Here is a 20,525-nt window from a genome sequence, read left to right as displayed (position 1 = left end):
AGCCGTAGTAATGTAATACGGCCCTGTCGTGCATTGGAAATCATACCAGCTTAAAAAGGATTCATAGATCGAAGCAGCACTACTGCTATTATTATTATTATTGTTTATTTGAATGAAGCCTAGTTTTGTGAGCTTCATCCTTCAAACGTAAGAAGCTTTGGCCGCACACAAATATATTTAGCGTCTCCTGCCAGCCACCCATTAGTCATCCTTCAGTTGGCGTATAAAAGTAGCAGCATTGGCTATTTTGAATCATTTTACGCAACCGTACGATTATAGAACTTCATTATAAAGCAAGAATTATTCTATATGATAAAATTTGTACCTCGTACCAAAATGGTTCATGGTCTACAGCTGCTTAATGTTACATTACACTGCTTTGAGCTTATTCACCGCTCACTGTCGGGATCGACAAAAAAAAGACCGCCACTGGGCTTAAACGAGAGAGAAATGCTAACAATAAGTTTACGTAGGGGTTTCGTCACTCTATCGTTTAGTTTTTGCCAGTTTTCTGCTTCTTCTTTTTTTGTTACGTACGAGGGAAAACCCGATTGAACACAACTCCCAAAAGTTATATATTCACGTGTAACGTATGGCAGTATCGTACGTTGAGAGACGCTATACATATCTTTATTATTTTACATCAGCTGAATTCATCTCTCCGCTGACTGATAATAATAGTTTCAACACCGATGATGCCTTATTATGTCCTCGCTTCGCCCCCATCACCTGAGCGCGCAAAGGGCGTCTTTGCAGAATCCAAACACAGTGGGCCATGTGCCGGGCAGAAAGAAGTACGCCACGCATGCGTAGAGGCATGCCATGCAGCAGGTTCCTGCAATTTTACAGCACGATCGACATGTCGTCAGCGTTTATGTGCAGGCATAAACATCTGCTTCCATTGTACAAAGTTATCATTTATCATCGCGGTCGGTCTGGACGCGTGATGCTCTCGCTACCACAACACTATACATGCAACACTTTTTTCTCCATAAACTACATATATTTCGAGTTTTTTTTGTCCGATACTCCTTTACATTTATTTACCTCGTACGTCACCAAATTCAGTAGGAACACATGTTACCACTGCACCATCACGGGGACTTCCTTTCTGTATTTGTGCTACTACAGTTCAGTTGGAGGTTTTAGTACGTTTGCATGATTGGCTCGAGTATCAACGCGTATGGCTAGGATTGCCAGCGTTTTTATTGCATACCTCCGCACGCGACGGCAAATGTATCTACGGCACGTTCCCGAAGAACCATCCTACGCCAGCGACGCTTCGAAACGATTTGATTGGCGGTAACTAGACCGACCGCTTGTAGGGTGTCCATCTCTGAAAGTGATTGCGTATGTCTGTATGTACATACGCAATCAATTACATTCACGTAATAAGTAGTCAGACTGAGAACTCCTGTGGATCAACGCATCCCTTACAAATGACCGTAGTTTTTAACTTTGCTCCTCGCAAAGCTACGTTTAGCTAATGTAAATACGATTACGACCATTACAAATAGTACAGTGTATTTCTACATAAAACTCGACCTTTTTCTACTACTCTGGTCATAAATATCTATCATATTGTTATCAGTGCGGAGCTGCTTCTGTAGCTCCAGGATTAGTAGCCCTGCGAGGGTACCCCTTGTATATATAGATATACATATATATGTGTATATATAGATATATATATAGACATATACGGAAAAGCCGCATTCACTTTTTGACAGCATCTCTCTCTACAATGCGAGCGTTTGGATCTCTTTTGCTCGGACTACAACCTCTGCTAGCTACCACCTTTAACTGTAGCATCCACTCCCTGGGATCTATATGCCGTAGTCAACGCATATGAACAAGAGAAAAATTTAACATTGAATTGCATAGAATAAGGACTAATTTATAGTATACAAAAGGACCTAAATGAAAATGTGTGTATTTGAAGTAACATCGGGACCTCATGCATCTAGAGCGACTAGAAACGAGCGACTATCTTACAAATCGAACATATTGGCGTCGAAGTATGAAATAGAGGTAGCTATAGATAAGCGCAGAGCCATATCTTTTGCGCTAGTAGCACAAATAAACAGAATGTCTTACTCAGTTCGAAACCGACCTTCTAAGACACTCCTCGAGAAGATCAGCGCTACGCCTGCGCACCATATTCTGATTCTTGGTCATATGAGCGATCTCGTCCACATGTAAGCTGTGGCGCGTTATCACCTACAAAAAATAAACATTAAACTAGTACTTATCATGTAGGTGTATTTTACTCGAAAATGGTGCAGCGTATTGAACTCATGACATATCGAAATTTCGCGGTAAAGTTTTAGGTAACATGGAACTTTCGCACCGGTTCTACCTATGTTGAGCCTCAGGAAATCGTGCGAAGTATGAAAGCGTATTGATAATGGTCGTTTGCAAATTTGAACACAAAAAATCGTTACTTCAAATTAGTATGGCATGTCAATAGAGTTTTATTAGCTAGTACTAGATTCGATAGACCCTTTTCAGAAGCGTTTTGCAACGATGACAGGACAACTAAGATGTAATGTAGACCTAGTAGCGCTTATCTTGGTATGATTCACGAATAGCTGTTTGAGCACCCACCTCAGCCGAATGCGCTCTCCAGACACCGTCGGCCATACTGCAATGGTTCCGATGTAACGGCGGGCGAAGATCTATATTGCGCATATGCATCTCCAAGTCATTGTGGCCGGGTACTTCGAGCCACTCTCGAGAACAGCGTCTGCTATTGGCGCTCCACACCAGAGGCGTGCCATGTCCATGGGCTGCGTTAACCGAAATTAGTGATTCACGTCTGCTGAGTTCACTGCGAAAGCTTAACATTGAGTTATGTGGTCCCGCAGATTCACCAGGCTGACTGTTACGGCCCTTTTCCAGGCGCCTCTGATCGATGGAGCTACTCGCGATTGAGGCGTTGGGAACCTCGTGGCCGGCAGCTAAACCGCCGTTACCCTCAGTGTAAGCCCCACCATATCTACCGTCAGTAGAAAATGAACCTATCCCCGAGGCGGTTCGACGATGGCGCGGCGAACCACTGCTGAGAAATTCCGAAGGTGGGGTCGGGAAATCCAGACAGAGCGTTTGTGGACGAGCGCGACGTTGTGGTGGCGTAGTCACAACAGCATTGTTGTGGTTATTATTATCTGCCCCTGGTTCATCTTTGACATCATCGCTACATCGATTTGTTGCAGCATCCTGAGCACATCGGCATCCGGTAGTACTACTAGTGCGGCTACAAGTACCGATACTTCTAGAGCTAGCGTCCTGGCTAAGCAGGTGGTCAGAAGGAAGCGGGAGCCAATCGGATGGCATAGAAACCTCGTCGCAAATACCGCCTTCTCGATGAAGCCAATCTGATAGAAGATGCCGAGGCCCTTCGGAACCTGACGAAACGCACTTCGACCGCTGCCCTCCGTCCTCCTGTTTCGACTGCTCGTGGAAATGATACCCCGTGGCTACCGGCTGACAGTTCTCTCGGGGTTGTGCCATTTGCTTATGCTGAGCATGGTTATCTACGTAGGTATGTTTGTTTAATATAGTATTGTTGCTATTATTGTGTGAGTGAGTGGAGGTTCGGTATACGGGCCTGTACTGTATAGGTATTATATCGTCTGGCTGGCCTTTGTAGCTATGCGGAACAGAAGGCTGGCGATGATTTGGCCAGCGTCGGACTGCATTGTGACCAGTTGGGGACGGTAAAGGAGAATTTCCCCGTGGATATTCATCTGTAACATAGCGGCGATGCCAGAGAGTAACAGTTGTTTCTTACATTTGTGTACATTTGGCTGCGTAATAATAGCTATTCGTACTCAATACTCTGATGACTTTTGTTGACACGTAGTTGTGGAAAAAACAAATATAATGGATGTATGATAGATACAGAAACTTTTTCAGAGGTCCTGTATCTACTGCAATGATTATTCAAAACGACAAAAAAGAATTTTTGAAGAATCAAAAAGGTTTTCACATAGCTCTTCGCTTCTGTCTTTACAAGAAGGCTCGTTCATTAGAGAAGAGGACAGCTCTGAAGGTAGCAGTTTACTTCTTTAGCTGATATCTTCTAGAAGCATTCTCTATTTTTGTATAATCAGCTTCAAGAAACCTCTCTTATGATTCCTCCCGAATGAACGGGACTTTATTGTAAAAAGGACTAATCTATATGTTATATGAAGTAATCAACTTCATGTTCAGTATAGAACCTAGCTCGCGATCACCTGATAAGCATGTATTTAGCAAATTGAGAATAGCTTACCGTTCTACATGTGTTTTACAATACAAAATACACTAAAATAACATTTTTTTTTTTCTTTTCAAGCGCACAGAATAGATTACGTATGTTACCTTGCCGAAAGCCTGCTACGTGTGGTGCGGAAAGAAACCCATTTGACTGGGTAAGCGACCATTTTTATTCTAGAATTTTCTAGTGACATCGATGCTGTCCCAGGTAACATTGCAACAACGAAACTATTATGACTCATATTGATATACTCGATAGTCGCGTTGGTTTTTTTGCAAACGTACCCGCTGCTTTTTCAATCATACCGATAATTATAGATTGATTTAACCATAGCTATCGTTAATAAACACCTCCACCCCCAATTCTACCAATATATAGTATCCCACCGAAAGGGTAATGCCCACTTTCTGTTAGTCGACCATCTGTAGCAAGTTTAGTTCCGTATAAAGAACGCAATCCTATAGATGAAGGACGCTATTCTGGAAATTCGAAGGTTTAGTTCGATTGCGAACGTTCGTACGAGCTCCATTTGATCAAGACATTGGAACGATCTCAAAGTAGTTTTGTATTAATAAAAACCTTTATAACGTGTATGACATATGGTTATGTTGTTAATTCAATGTTTTCTTTATCTCCTCATTACCATACAGAATATTTTATTTATAGTGGAATATGTAGAAATATATAGCTCTATGAGAAATACTGCCTTGGATCAAGTGTCCCTTTTGTATCCATCTCTAGCCAATTGACAACCAGTGACAAATCACATGACAATTAATTATAATTTATCAAAGTTAATTTTCAGTTTTTAAAAGAGCAAAATATCTGTATTACAGCGGGAAGCGTAGGGATGGATGTCTGTATTTAGTTATTTAATTTAATATTACCCGAATGCCAGTGAAGTCGGCGTAATACTGAACAAACAAAGCTGAGTGGAGAAGAGCAATACTGAACATTTTCCCTCTACAGAGTATACTGGTAGATTTTGAGAGGTAGTCAAGTTATTAGCTAAGTTATGGCAACAGGTACGTAAAGCAACGACCGCCATCGTGAACCGCCAAATTTTACACCGACGAAGATATCCATGTATTTTTATTTATTTTTTTTTTTATAGAAGGATATAAGATGAATTTGAGATTATTGTCACTATCGGATCTACCCAATAGGATGCAGACGATGAGGCTCATCAATTGAGTACATTTCGACGTTTCCGTGAGCGCATGCGCCTAAAATTGAGCAAAAAAAAAAATTACTACAATTGTATTAGTACGCTGCTTTATTGCTGGTATTGTCTAATCTAGTAAGTTCTTTTTTTAACAGTAAAAATTTTATCTTATGATAGCTAGAGAGCTTATCCGCTGAAAATAGCAGGCTGATTCGAAACCATATATCAGCGTTAATGTTGAGCACTTTTTTAGACATAGCTAGATAAGTTAACTCGGCATTTGCGACTTCTCCAATTCCGACAGAATACTTCGCGTAAGTTGTCTGTTTCAAACTAAGCGCGAATGTTCCATTGCTGCCATCGACGATTAAAGCTCGTTTCGGCAATTTGCTAGAACCAATAGGAGACAGTATTTGCATATGGAACTTTTTCTCCCCTATATAAATTTAAAAAATCTTATTATACATTTATTATGCAACGAGCTGTACAAAGGTCTGTCTCAAAGGTGAAATATGTATATGTATCTGCTATAATAATAGCAGTATTATGTGGCAATTCTACTACAACCAGAACTCGTACGAAACGAAAGGGGTAAGTAAGCGTGGCTTTAAGTGGTTTATTTTAATGCTAAATATTTTCCAATTATTGAAACCTATCGTTCGTGTAAATAGACAAAGAATAGGTTTTCTCCGACTCTTCCATAGTTTTATTAGTCGGACGCCAAACAGGACGTGTTTCGTTAAGGACACGTTTAAAGCTAGTCTCGTTCGACAATCAGAGTTATACAAAAACAGGCAATGTGTGTGTTATACAGCCTGAATCGAACTCACGATAGGGATCAATTTTAAATGAATCGAACATAACAGAAACGCATCGATGAGTCAGCGCAGCTGTCGATCGCTACCGGTAGAACCATTAGAAAGTACAAATTCATATTCATAACGCGTATATCGCATGAGCGCTCCGAGCGACATTTTAATAATCGTTTGGGTAAATGGTTGGGAGGCCAAACGTCACCAAAATTGATGGATCAATATTCGAGAAATTTATTATCTCTATTCAATCTCAAGGCGATTTGCGAAACGGCGTTAGTATAGTAAACACGTAAATGTTACCCTACGGCGGAATGGTGCGCGCTTCTATCGCGTCCCTGTTGTTATTTCAGCTTTGATCTAATACAGATAACAGAAACGAAGGCTGATTGCTATTCTCCCAATAAAGCTCCCAAATATAACATCAAATACCTGTTATTACCGTAGATATGCACGAAAAATAGCCGCAGGTATGCAAGCGAGGCGAAGTATCTTCACGTAAAAGACATGTCTTTCCTGGCGAACTTTTCTTTTACGAGCTTTTCATTCTATATTCTTCCTCCATCTTCTGAGAAATTAAGTGCCTCAGTCATCTGTTTGATTTTATGACTTTATTATCTGTTAATTCAAGATCAAATCCTGTGAAGTATCACGGCTGTCGAACATCATTGTTTGATAGCAGAGTATGAGCACGGGCAAAACTCGGTACTCGTGAAAGATCGTTCAGCCGTATTTTGCCATTCAATTACGTGCAGGCAGGTTTAGAATTAATAAATAAACTTGTGGTCATATCCCGTATGAACAGCTGTTCAATTAAAACAAAAAAGTAGTTCCATATATTTCTAACGAAAGTAGCCGCGTACAGATGCTGCGATAAATGATAGTGCCAGCTTACATGAGCTTTTTAAGATATTTCATAATCTATCTTAAGCTTTAATACTTTTTCGCTGTTTTTTTTTTTTATCAATAACATCATAATCTATTGCATATTAAAGATGTATGAGTAAGACACACGGTGAGAGGCATAATTCCTTCGATGTATCACAGCATATACGCCACGCCATTGTATACAATGGTAAAGCGATTCCAAGGATGATCGAAGTCGAAGGAAAACGTTTATCCTTCGATCAAGACTAATGATTTGAAAGTGTATTGGTTTTTCCTCAATACCCCATACCCCCATACTGTCATCTAGGGCTTTGCAGGTTTTGCTTTCACTCATACAATTCGTGTTTTAATAATGTTTCAAAATAAGATTTACTGTGAGCCTGCTCGACAAAAAATTATCGCTGCACTTAGACATGCATAGGTGTTTCTGAACGTGCATGACGCGTACAAACCCTTGAACGTACGCCAGACATTCAAATGTTCGAATGAATTAATAAGTATTTTACTTACAAAGAAACTGAAGGGGAGACCTTGCCTGCAGCAAGAGTCTGTTGTTCTCTGTTTCCTTTGTTGCGTTGCCCATGTCCCTATTAGGCTCAAAGAACTTTTTCAAACAAAACATTTTTTTCTTCTTTTTTTTTCTTTTCCTTTTTTTTTTTTATAGCATGCAGCCAGATATAGAAAGTTAGGCTAATATGCACTTTATGCACGTACCTTAACTGAATCGAAGATGGTTACAACTGGATAGAACATGGTAACGAGGGGGTACGCTTCGTGCTCGAATAGAATATTGAACAAGTTCAGAGAGACACGACCGGTGATGACTCAGCGCTTTTACAATCTCTACCATTACCCTCAATAAAGCATTGCTGATGCCGTTAAGTTTGGCAGGCCTCTAGAACTTACTGTTGAGGTATGCTACTAAGCCATCTTTCGTAATTTTAGTCAAGCACCGCAGCAATGCCATGTATTTTCTTATGTGTGCGCCAAGACTTTATTGTAGGCTAGACAGCTCCAAAATCCCAACTTAATTCATATGCATACATAAATGTGTACTGCTTAATATCGACGATTCTATCGTTCAGCTAAAGCCCAGGAAAGGAGAAAGGGGATCAGAGGAGGTAAACGCTTTTTTGCTCTTTACCTGAATATTTTTTACTGTTTGAGCTAGCAATAAAAAGCTTAGAAAGCTTAGCATGCTTCCGCGTTTAGAGTTTCCTCTGAACGTGGATCGGATCAATTTGAACCATTGCTCTGTGCAATCGGATCGACGGATCCTTTGTGGCCGTACAAAAACTTTAGCTTCGTTGGTAATTGTACAGCCTTAACATAGCAATAAGTTTCAGTAATTTGAGTATTTACTTTGCAATTCTCGAAGCTCCAAGGGGTCGCGATTACATTCATCCTAATAGAAATTTCTAGACGATATCAACGTGCCTCAGAGTGGTATATTTCTATCGTTGGGGACACGAAGAGCTAGAGCCTCCTTTAAGGGTAAACTAACCAAAACTTTGTACACTTTTGTCTTATGTGCGTAGCATGGTAATGATAATTAATAGGTCAACCGCAGCTGGCACACAAAGAAGGCTGCGAGCGATCTTCACCGTGCGTAACTCAATATCTAGCTAAGCGTAACGTGTTCAAATAGTATCCGCGATAACAATTTGAAAGAGAGCACCAGATTGCATGCCCACGCCTTCTGTCTCAAAGAAGATCATGAAGACAGCCACGATGACAAGAATGTCCTATCGACGGTCGGTCGAACCATCCCCATTCGACTGATCCGGGTGCTCTGCGTTCAAAGCACTTAAACTAACTATGTGGTAGTGCTCTGCCTCGACACTGGATAAGGTCGATGGCACCTTAGAGAATAAACATGTCCTAGAAAAGGTGCAATCTGTCGTATTAAATGCGCATCTCTGAGATCCTCGTTGGAAGGATTGACAGCCGCACCCCATTGGCTATTACTCGACGTCATACGTTAAAAAAACACATCTAGAGTATCTCCAGACTTTTAGATAGAGCGTAAAATAAAGCATTGCACACACACATAGTGAATGTCATTATTCAGTCTGCATGGGAAGAGCAACAGGCGATTTTTCTGATCCTGCGCTTTTTCTCTTAAATCATTTCTTTGCCTTCGCCATATGAGCAACAATGCTTTCGATATGGGCATGGAAACGGTATCGCGCGAAAATTATGATGTTTTTAACCATGCCGACCTAAGCGCCTACACTTGGGCCTTCTCTTATGTATAAGAAACACTGATAGCCATCGAAAGACGATGCTCAGCCTCGCTGAACTTTATTCCGTTGAAGTTTGATTTGTTTATCCTGCTGGACATACCTCAAAGCCAAATTTCAGCCATCCCATAGAAAATGCTGTCATAACAGTCACGCTAGAGGTCCACAGGCACAATCAGCTATTGCGGTCGTTGATGTCGGCAGTGGGGTTAAGCACTTGTTGGCAGACAATGGCAGCGTATATGCAAAATATCTTCTGCAGGCGAACTCGTTTCACACGTTTCGGAACGCTCAAACCCAAGAAGCCCATCGGATGTACAGAGTCACAAGTTTCTGCCAGTATCGTTAGTACCAAACAGTACTGCCTAGGTATAATTACGCTTGCCTAGAGCGTGCTCGAAGAAGTACTACATAAGAAAGAATACTACTAACTTCCTTTATGAGTCAACTCTTAAAAATGAAGAATTCGCTCGCCTTCGATCCTGTTCTCTACTACACTAGAAACTTTATTGTACGCAATCTATTTTGTAATTTTCCATGCGGATGGGCTGATGAAGAACGGCTTTGAAGTAACTCGTCATGTCGACGGAACCCGTTGCCTAGTGCAAATCAACGGCATCTTCGTCGCGGCATTGCGGACGGCCCTCAGCTCTTGTGTAATGGAACCGCTAGAGCTTTTTTGCAACGACGGCCGACAACTGGCTAGCGTAACACCCCTCATTTTTCACGATACTATAGATAGCATGTATAATAAAACGTTCTTCGCCACACATTCAACGTCTAGGTTATAAAACGTAACCGCGCAACCCTTCATTTAATTGTATCTTTTCTGATCTTGATAAGTTTTAGGTATGTGTGTACTACTGTAAACACACGTCTTCTCTATCGGGCTATCAATAAACATTCGCACATCACTTCAATATTGTTCGAACTGCCACAGACGAAGTTAATAACACGTCCCTGGGAGAGTATTATTACAAATAATAATAAGCAACAAATAAACAACAAGGTAAAAAAGAGGCATGCAGAAAGTGTACGCCCTATGAGAATATTTTGTTCAATAAATCACCATTAGCAAACAAATGTGCAATCGTTTCCTCATCAAATCCGCACTCCCTGTTGTCGGAGCGTCAGGGAATGTGTCCCGAGCGTCGGAGGGCAGAAATGACAGGCGTTAACAGAGCAACCGTGCTATGTAGGATCGAATAGGGTATTCTGCTCCACGTGCCTGTACGTACGTACGTAGTGCTCATAACATTCTTATTGAATGATAAGTGCGTTAAAGAATTCTTCTAATACTTTTACACATTTTGGCATTAAAACTACCCTAATTGTTGTTATTCTTCTTCTTGGTAGACAAGTTCTATTTCTACGCCCGTGTAAAAATTCATACGAAGGCCTGGACGTTAGCTAAGAAACTTTTATGTTGCCAATCAAAGTCGTACCTATTTGAAGGCCTACATACCTGATGTGTCGGAGATGTAACACCAGTTATTCTTTTCCGAGCCTTACCATACGTCTCAACTAAAATATATGTAAGATCAGAAGCTAGAGGGCGCTTGAAAAACAGAAACATTCCATTAGTGAACGTCATTTCCGCTGGATGAGCCATATCTCTTAACACCCCTATCTTCTGCATGGTGTCCTCACCGATAAGCAATGTCGATGCAATAACGCAGAGACCTCATATCATCCAGCAGGAGACGCTACCGACTGTGATATACGCTATAAGTTTAAGAGAAAACGGTCCGAAGACGTTGCCAGCCATTTTGAATGCCTCCGTTCTTTAGACAACGCCAGCTCTAAATTTTAGATAGATAATAACCACTCGTATATTAAACTACAGATCACCTTTACTATGGCAGAAATACCACATGACTGGTGTAGGAAAAAGCAGATTTACACGAAAGACGGCAGACGGTTTTCGTGTAAATGTTTTCTTCGAATGCTTCTACCTCATCTGTGTATTCGAGGCAATGATCGCACGTAACAGCATGTCTATTGCTTGGCTAATTTCTACGAATCGCATAACAACATGGCTCTATATGGCTCAGTGCAGTACACAGACACAAAGGCATGTCGAAATATGCCAGTATGTGCGAAAACTAAATACCCATCTATTGCACGTAGCGTATTCTTCAGTTATCTTCAATAAAGGACGAGGACAGAAATTGATACGCTTCTACCGTGCCAGTAGTTTGCGTACGTCGTATAAAGGGTACGGGTTGATTTGTGATTGGTGTCAGTTGTTAAACCCATACAACGGGTGCTTGTCACACGGTCTCGGTGTAGATAGCACACAAGCACTAAATAAATACACGTGTGGTCTTTGTTTAGTGCCGTCATTGATTTATTTCTTAATTGTATTTACAGCAGTATTGTTCTGTTTATATCGAGTAGACAAAAATTATTTTTCGTTAGTATTCCATATGTCATGTAGAACGCGTTAACCTAATTATCGGACAAACTTTATGGTAGCTAGACTACGGTAGACCTACGCTTGAACTCGTTTGCTTCTTTCACGCTATATTACGGAGGTAATTTCTCCAAAAATTGGAAATTATTGCCAAAAATGCGGAAAAATATTGGCCTAATTTTATATAGGGTGAGATTTTGTATAGGCGTAAATATACACTATATTTGTTTGCCACAAAGTATTCATCGGCCTCATGTGAAAATACAAATATATCGGTTTAAATTTAAGCGCAATAGGTAGGCGTATCACATGTATGTCGTAAATATATAAAATCACAATGCTATTATTATCTATTTAATAAGTTAGACTAAAGTATTCGATAGATCTTGAACTAAGCAGGAAAAGACTGGTTGGTATCTAGAGCTATCTAGGTAAGTTGGGGTCAGCTTCTTCGTAACTAAGCTAAATACCTTTAAACAACATTTACGTTACAGCTATATTATTATATATATATATATATATATATATATTAAGTCAATAAAATTTACCCGAATTTCAGAATCGAACGCTAAATAGCTACGAAGACTAGATTTGTATAAAAATTATTGAAAATTGAGAAATCCGCTGTTATTGACAAAAGCCGACGAGGTTAAAAACGAATCAAAAAAAAAAATCGGTCGATCAGATGAGTTTAAGGATGTACTAGCTAATTAAAACTGGAAAAAAACTAAGTCATACAAAAGTACGTACGATGAAACCACTTCTGCCATATACTACTTCTCAAACAGCTTCAACAAGAACAATTTCAACTTAACAAAAGTTATTAACGAACACCATAGCTGATCATGGCAGCAGATTTCTAACGTCTACTGCATCTCAATCAATGACTCATAGGACGTATCAGTAAATCTAAACGCTACTCGTAACTTTACCGTGTAACTCAACACATAAGATTAGCTACGGAAGCCAAAGATGCCCAATTTGATGCAAATGGATGAATCATTTCAATGTAACTATGGCATGCACATATGTTTCCCGTCGTGTCCTGAACAGCTAATAGCTATAACTATTCAGGCTTTAAGACCACTACGCGCGGTACCTACGTGACGTCCGTCGTACCTAATTGGCCTGTATGTGCTTTGTGCTGTTTTGGGTGCTAGCTTCATCTGTGCCAGCCAAACGATGCAAACGAAAACCTACAATGTCTGTTAAGAGCCACCTACATGCACGTAACTACATACAAGTTTAATGCAAATTACTTAAGGTCAACATCATACGATCGTGATAACTGCGGTCAGCAGCTGAGGCGAATCCTATGATATAATAGTAGACATACGTACACTCACACAGAGACGTTCCTCTACGCAGATGGCCTATGCAGTGTGCACGCAGAGTACGAGGTCCAAGCATGATACTGCTGTGCGGAAAAGGGAAAAATGTATTCGATAGTGCTATGTGTCTTTTGAGACGATAACATTGCGCGACAGCCATGAATTATCATCATTAGCCGATGGATTTCCAAAGTCAAATTTTACAGTTGTAGAACGTTTACGGATGATGTAGCCACTAACCTCTTCTATTTCAATTTATCGATGAAAACGGCCCGAGGGCAATCACGGGTACTAATATCTAAGCACTGACCCAGGCCAGCCGTTACGCTTGCTTTCGATAGAAAGAATAGGTACAATGTCTTGTACACTCACACTTACGAATAGCGTGACTGCACATATTAACATCCTTACAAATAAATAGACAATGGCTCGCACGCTCTTATTCTGTACCTCTAGAATTGTCGCTCCCCATCTCACCCGGCGCCATATTTCGTATCCGCTGAAGTTCGTCGAGGAGGTCGATGACGCTTGGTACTCCGCTCGTCTGGGCCTGTAGTTCCGACATGTCGGCAAATTGCACCGCACCGAAGTTCACTCTAATCGCTTTCGCTTTTCAGAGTTTAAACAACAAATGTTAGCACGCCATTTTGACACTATAGTGATGACATATATATATATATATAAATAAGATCCACGGAAAGTCGGTCTGCGCTATATATCTCCGTGTCCGGGATATAGAAAATGAATCTGCTTAACTCAAGACCGACTCGTAACGAGAAATGCCGCAGTTAAACGTGTGCCAACTAACGTTAGATACTATCTATGTCTTGATTGACTGAAAGCTTTAAACGTAATTTTGTAAATACACTATTTTTAAAACGAAAATATACTATTCAAACCTGTTTTTATACTGGGATGAAGTTTGAAAGTATTTGACAGAACAAATTAAAGCACGTCCACCGCGGTACAATAGTTTTAAATGAGTATACAGGAATCGGCCACCTCTGAGCAGAATACTTGACGCGCTTCTGTTCTCTCTTCCACACGTACGGAAAAAACGTACGGATCCAATGTACAAGATATTATGGTATTTCCAATTCGCATAAGGCGGCAAAAGAGGAACTTACGAACTATTCTAAGTTCGACTTACAATGTCCCTTTTATGTTAGAAAGAAGATTTTGTAGATGATCCATGTTTGTGCGCCTGACCATGAATAATAGACATCGCAGAATTCTTTAATAAGGACGGCTTGAGTTCACGTTCTGCGCACGATGGAGCCCGGGATGTTATGATACTTCTACGTTATGCGATGTATCGTAGTTAAAGAAAAACGCTGATTCGAATCCGAGACTATGCAGCCGAAAGGGCTCAGAACTGGTTTCGGTGGTTCTGATGGAGAAAGCTTCGTCCCACCATCCAGATCATCAGAAGTCCACTCTAGAAACGATAGACGACCACAAATGCTACGGCCGAGTAACCTTAGGCAGGCAAGGGCACGCAGCAATGGGTATTAATAATGTAAGGATAGCTCTCAATGACTACTCACTCCTTTACTGAATGTTAAGATGTGTTTTAGAATCTCTACATCAGGTAGAGGTGGAAAGAAATTGTTCTCGCGATAATAACAGACATAAACACGCGGCAAGACAGACTTGTGTTTGTGTGAAAATGCAATCTAACGGCAGCTTCAATTTATTTTCAATTCAAAAGTATGGCTGCAATGATGGCGCCGTGACGCGCTGAAGGGAATATAAGCTCGGTAAGAAACAGTCCGTTGCGTTTGATAACGACAACCGGAATCACAGATGTGTTGGACTCATGTTAATTATATAATAATAGTAGTGATAACAATGATAACGTTTACCATAATAGTGAATCGAGGTTACAACAGCAGCATCTCCTAGAAGACTACTGCTACTAGTCTTATTTTCGAGTAGACTTAATTGTAAAGCAATGACTGAATTGAAAAAGGAAACCAGGATTATGGAGGTTATTATTAGCTGAGACATTTTTTCATTTGGGGAAAAATAGAACGGAAAAAAACTTACGCGTTGTATTGATGGTCCCTCCTCGTCGTAGCTTCCTGACACTCTCTACCTAATCTCTAGCTCCGACGGGGGCGGCGGACCAAATCCCGGAATCGTCAGAAAAGCTGCCATGGCTCCTCGTATCCCACTTCATATATTCTTCATAAAGATGCGAACGACTGCCAAAAAAAAAGCGGGATCATACAGCATGAACTAATGGAACAGGTCAAGAAATGCTAATCAGGAATCAAAGCATTTGCAGCTATCTAATGTATTTCGTGTAAATCATAACAAGTTTTTGACATAACAACTGATCTACAAATTGTACCATATTGCCGATAGTTTATACAAAAAGTCCTTAAATGAATTTATTTTCATTTAAATGAATATGTCTCTCAACGTGACATCCCTTGTCCTTGATTAAATCCTAATAGCGAAATTGATTTTTCAATAGATAGATGTATTGAAAATTATCTATGAAATGGCAGGTGTACAGAGGAACGTCACAATATTAACAGGTAATGCCTCATGACGGATGTTAACTTGTTGATTTTACACTTGGTCCAAATACATCTGACCATTCTAGATGGATTAACAGATCTGAGCACCTTAAAGTGTTTACATCAACAGTATGTTAGCTTCACGGAAAGCAATGTACCTCATATATGATAGAGTTTGCCGTCCGTCTCAAAAACACTACGTCTTCGGTAAATTTTGATAACATCAATGTTAGTCACAACTTAGATGAGCTAGCGTAATAAACGATGGTTCTCGAGAATCCAGCTCGTAACAAAAAGTATTTATTTAAATCTTCACACAAGGGGCTTATTTATTCAGATTACTCCATACAGCTTTAGAGTAAACTGAGGCACACATAAAATCGCTTGATACAATTAAGGCTGTGTCCTAGCTAGGCCGGTGTGGACATAGCAAGATTTAGTATAGCAAGGACATTTAACAGAGGCACCTGATCGTCCCCGAGAGCACCCAATGGATTTTTTAACTATGCACCGCTTTTGCCATACAATAAGAACGTGGTTTACGAAGTTGATTTATTTCATCATAGCCTGGCAGTTCAGTAGCATACATACAAAAGTGTCGTCGAAGTCCTCTGGCACAAAAGTAACACGGATCATCATGTATAATTCAATATATTCCAGTACTTTGACTTCGTGCACATGGGTAGGCACTCTGATCAGTCGTCATCTGAGGCAATATAGCGATGGGGGGGCCGTTTCACCTGACATATATCTATGATGAGCTTCGAAATTTCGCAGCTCAGCGTCGTAACCGGCGTCAGCAAGAAAACAGATCGAAACTCCAGTCACTACATCTACTTCACTTCACTCAAACGTAAACGGGAACCCCCATTCCCTCTTGTAAGGTCCTCTTAGCTTCATCCTCCTAACAGCCACACGAGTTCCGCACTTGACAACACCTGACCCACTACCGCTAGCAGTAGCCACATCAGACGTGTACGATTACGGTTGGAGAAAACTTCAAGGGTCAAAAATAGGTAATGATGACCCTGATCATATCTTTCGCTGTCTATTTCGGCGGCTCGGCTCTCTCTTGCCACGTCCTTTGCACCTTTGTTAATGTGAGGAAACGTACTCAGCAGAGCTCAAGATAGCCGGGTAGAGAAAAGGCGAAGTGTGATTTCTATCTGTGAAAATAGCTTACCTTTTATCCGCGAGCGTAAATATCGGTACAGCTTATCAGAGCTACCTGAGAAGTCGACTTTATGAGAAAAGGTGCATGCACAAAACGTGCAGGTTCCGGTAAACTCCAGTTCGACTCCGGTTCTGACGGATGTTTTAGTCCGCCATCTTAGATTTTCCTGCACGTCCTCGACACTTTCAACAACGAGCTCTTTACTGGCCTAGCGGAAGATGCAGCAGGCGCAATCAACAGCAGTCACTGTAGCGGCAACGGCAGCAGAGGCGCCGGCGGCGGCCTCAGTCGTTATAACGAGCCTCTCCCTCATTCCTCCGAACCCCTCTAAGCTCTCCTAGCGCCACAAACCGCCACTGTGTTCGGCGTTCGCTCAGTCTCAGCTTTGTACTCTCAGCGGACTGGATGGCACTTACTGGCGTAACGGCCAACCTCAGGGCTTGTTCAACTATGCTTTTTAACTTCTCCCTCTCAATGATGATACATATCTAGTCACAGTAGTAGCGACTCCGTTCTTACGGGCCGTTTGTTGTCCCAAAGTTCTCGTTGTCCTCGGTTGTATCCCTTGACTCCTTTAGCATCACAATCATAGGGAGGTAAAATGCAACCCAAGCCGGCGTAGTAGGAAAACAAGTTGACTAGACCTTTCTGGTAAAAAGGAACATCAGTTGGCACCCACAAATTCCTTACTTCTTGCGGACTATATATCGTCATTTGCGAGCCGGGAGAGAGCAAGGGGGCGCGCTGAAGTGTATCCGATTGGTAGATGACGGCGTACAGAAGGAGGAACAAGGCTTCATTTCGTATACGAGACGAGGAGCTGCAGGCAGCTGAATGAGAGAGAAGCAGAGCGAGACGTGGGGTGAGGAAAATGTTGCCAAGGGGAGTGTTATGCGATGGTCGTTTTCAACGGGGTCGGGTAGCAGCCTGAGCCAGGGTCAGGCGAAGGGGGTGCGGTAGGAAAAAGGGATGTGGTATGCTTGGTTCCATCCGTTAAGTCAAACTATTAGATGTTTCCTAAGAACGTCTCTTATTACCCAGAACAAACCCAGTTCATTAGCAGCGTATCTCATTCAGTTGGGTCAATCCAGTTCGGCGTATTAATGCCGTTTATGTATATGGCCCCCAGTAAATTCACTAACGTACGTAGCTTTTATACCCGTTTTTATATTTTTCAAATGTGGTAAAGTCGCAGAACCAATAGCAGCAGAAGCTGTACTAGTAGTAGGGAGAAGGTAGGGATAGGATACCAGTAGCTGGTTGTGGAGCAGAGCGGCGCTGGCTGCGGCTGCCGCCAGCGGTAGCAGCAGCGGGGAGAGATGAAAATACAACTTCGGAGTTGATTCCTAACCCCCCCAAAACCCCCTAGCTTCTCTCGAGTCTCCTGATCTTCCCGCCGTGCTCTCTCTGCCCTTCCACTCACTGCCTGCGAGCTACTTGCCTCGCTGGCTGGCGGCCCTGTCTGCAAAAAGAAATAACGGGAGTAAGAAAGGGGGTGAGGTGAAGGGGGACAACGATTCGTGGGATGGCCGGCAGTGTTAGTGCGGCTCCTGTTGGTGGCGGTAGTGGTAGTGGCAGTGGAGGAGGACGACGACGATGACGACGCCGACGTCGAGGACCTCTCGCTTCCCAACCCCCAGTCCTTGTGAGTTTGAGGGGTAGTTCGGGGCATTGAGGGGGAAATGAACGGCAGCTCTCACTTCACTAAACCAGCCCCTCACCGTTGTCCCATCCCCGTACCAGCTACCCAGCCTATGGCTGGCGGTTTGCTTGCCAAGCTAACCGGTCCCAAACCAACTAAGTCGCATATGTCGGTCGGTCGGTCGGACGGGCTTCAGCCTATAGTGATACGCCTCCACGTCTGCATGCCACAAATAAATGATCGAGAACGGATGGGTCTAGTTTGCGTGGGTTGCTGCTGTCGCTATCGTAGGCCGTTCTTTGTGCTACTATTGAACGATCGAAACGAAATGAGCTGCTACGGTGAACAAGTCTGACACAGCACTTCAAAGAAGGAAGAATATGGACCATCCTAAGCTAAGCCAGAAGTAGCTGTTCAGGCACTTGTGGTCAGGAATTAGTCTAATGAGAGGAAGGCAAGGCCTGCGCCACATGGTCCTAGATGTCAACGATTATTGTTATGTCTTCAGTCGGTCCACTAAGGAAGACAGCACTTTTTATTTTACGTTGAACTGTAATTGAAGAGGCGATACATATGCATGTCTATATGCAAAACCTCGTCAACTCTTTTTGATTAGGAAACAAAGACCTTTATAAAGAATTTAGCGGAGAGCTTGATCGATATAGGCTTAGATGAACATCTTTAAAACGTTATTGGTCACGATGAGGTATTCATGATGAATTAGAGAAATGAAGAATATTTTAAAACGTAGTAATATGGCTATGGAAATTTCTAGTCGTTGACCCGGGTTCGAGATGGCCAGACGTCGCCTCTTGAAACTCTCGTGGATTACCCTTTTTGCTAATTAAGTTGATGAATGCCTTTGTGGTATGAACTCCACACACGGCTTCTATTCCCAGCTATAAAATTATACGGAAATTGGGAAACAGATTCGACTGATGTGCAAAGCGGCGTCCCTATTTCAGAACTTTTTTTTACGATAGAAACGTGAATCTATTTATACGGTCTGGTAATGCCAAAGCGAATCTTCAGCAGAAAGTTCGCAAAATGATTTTGAGCCTTGTTATCAATAAGCCTTGAAATTAATAGAAGTTTATAAAATTGTGCTATAAAAATTTCATTAAGAAAATGGAAATATGTAAATCTTATTTTACTTTACGTTATAATATAAAATAGCCATCCGGATTCAGTAATATAGCCTTTGAACTTAATGACTTTTCACACAACTTATCGTCTCTCCTACGTGCCCGTATCACTGAGATAGAGAGACACACACACTATGTTAGGCTTTAACTAAAGAATGCTCGTACTCCTTTGGCTCCTGACGTGTCACGACACATCAGTTATCTATAGTTAATGATTTACTCCCAAAAAATACCATTGTTTGCCAACATTGGGTGCTGTAAAAATTATATATTAACCGCAATAGTTCTTGAAGAACGGCGCTCTGTGTTCGGGTCAATTCTGACCACAGCGAACTTTTATCTGTTCTATTCCTGCCACGATTTAAGAAGATATTTCGTATAGAACGAAGGAACTTCTGTAAGTTCTCTAACAACTTAGAAGAGGAATGGCAAATAGCGTAAGTTACCCATCGCTCTTGCATATTGCTAAATTTTCAACATAATACAACAATGGCTTACAAAAAGCCAATGTTTTACTGCAAAATGAAACTCAATTATATTCACAGATAGGCCCTCTAAGTACATTTTCTCGTTTGAGGCCCCTAAACAGAATATTCAGTGTCGGGAACTAGTTCTTGATACTTTTAAGCATAAAATCTTATATTGAATTCGAGTATGAAGCAATGTGTTTCAAAGGTCCTGTCTATTAAATACGAACTAAAATAGGCTTAAACACAATTTTAGCTTTCTGTTAGACGTATTTAAAATGTTTCCATCTAAATAGAAAACCGCTCATCAGATTATTACTAATCGATTGTTTTTATATATTCTAGCAATTATCACGTAAAGTACGCATGAGTTCAATATATAATACCGGCCGTTCATGCGTGACTAATTTGGACCAGTCCCCTTTATGGAGCAAAAATATTTCGTTACACCAAACA

The 20,525-nt window shown here is 41.4% G+C and overlaps 1 protein-coding gene and 1 long non-coding RNA gene across 7 annotated transcripts; one reads left to right on the top strand and one right to left on the bottom strand.

Annotated features, from left to right (window-relative positions):
• Positions 1–68: 68 nt before the first annotated feature.
• On the bottom strand, positions 69–17,097 carry LOC111265084 (uncharacterized). Of its 6 annotated transcripts, none has more exons than XM_022841457.1 (7): positions 16,233–17,097; positions 15,163–15,320; positions 13,564–13,722; positions 2,605–3,746; positions 2,111–2,217; positions 1,217–1,356; positions 69–835 (listed from the first exon to the last, which is right to left on the bottom strand). In XM_022841457.1, exons 3-7 carry the CDS (start codon positions 13,676–13,678, stop codon positions 726–728), a joined length of 1,614 nt encoding a protein of 537 aa, XP_022697192.1. In that variant the 5' UTR covers positions 13,679–13,722; positions 15,163–15,320; positions 16,233–17,097; the 3' UTR covers positions 69–725. The 6 variants fall into 6 exon arrangements, 5 of the variants coding, with proteins under 5 accessions (XP_022697192.1, XP_022697191.1, XP_022697193.1 ...); XM_022841456.1 differs by having other exon boundaries at positions 16,825–17,097; XM_022841458.2 differs by lacking the exon at positions 16,233–17,097 and having other exon boundaries at positions 15,163–16,212.
• On the top strand, positions 3,459–4,873 carry LOC111265085 (uncharacterized). Its single transcript, XR_002683260.1, has 2 exons — positions 3,459–3,541; positions 4,337–4,873. It is a non-coding gene; the product is annotated as an uncharacterized LOC111265085 (long non-coding RNA).
• Positions 17,098–20,525: the final 3,428 nt, after the last annotated feature.

This window comes from Varroa jacobsoni, unplaced genomic scaffold (assembly GCF_002532875.2).
Source record: "Varroa jacobsoni isolate VJ856 unplaced genomic scaffold, vjacob_1.0 scaffold_933, whole genome shotgun sequence".
Taxonomy (NCBI): domain Eukaryota; kingdom Metazoa; phylum Arthropoda; class Arachnida; order Mesostigmata; family Varroidae; genus Varroa; species Varroa jacobsoni.
The sequence above is the reverse complement of the archived record's forward strand: the minus strand, read 5'-3'. Positions and strand labels throughout refer to the sequence as shown.

Bases quoted from the DNA above. Each gene is read 5' to 3' on its own strand.
- LOC111265084 (XM_022841455.2), bottom strand. From the start codon at position 11,005: ATGCAGAAGATAGGGGTGTTAAGAGATATGGCTCATCCAGCGGAAATG. The intron at 3,747-5,417 runs GTAGATCCGATA...GCTATGTTACAG, and splicing joins CATCGTCTGCATCCTATTGG to ATGAATATCCACGGGGAAAT. The intron at 2,218-2,604 runs GTGGGTGCTCAA...TATTTTTTGTAG, and splicing joins GGAGAGCGCATTCGGCTGAG to GTGATAACGCGCCACAGCTT.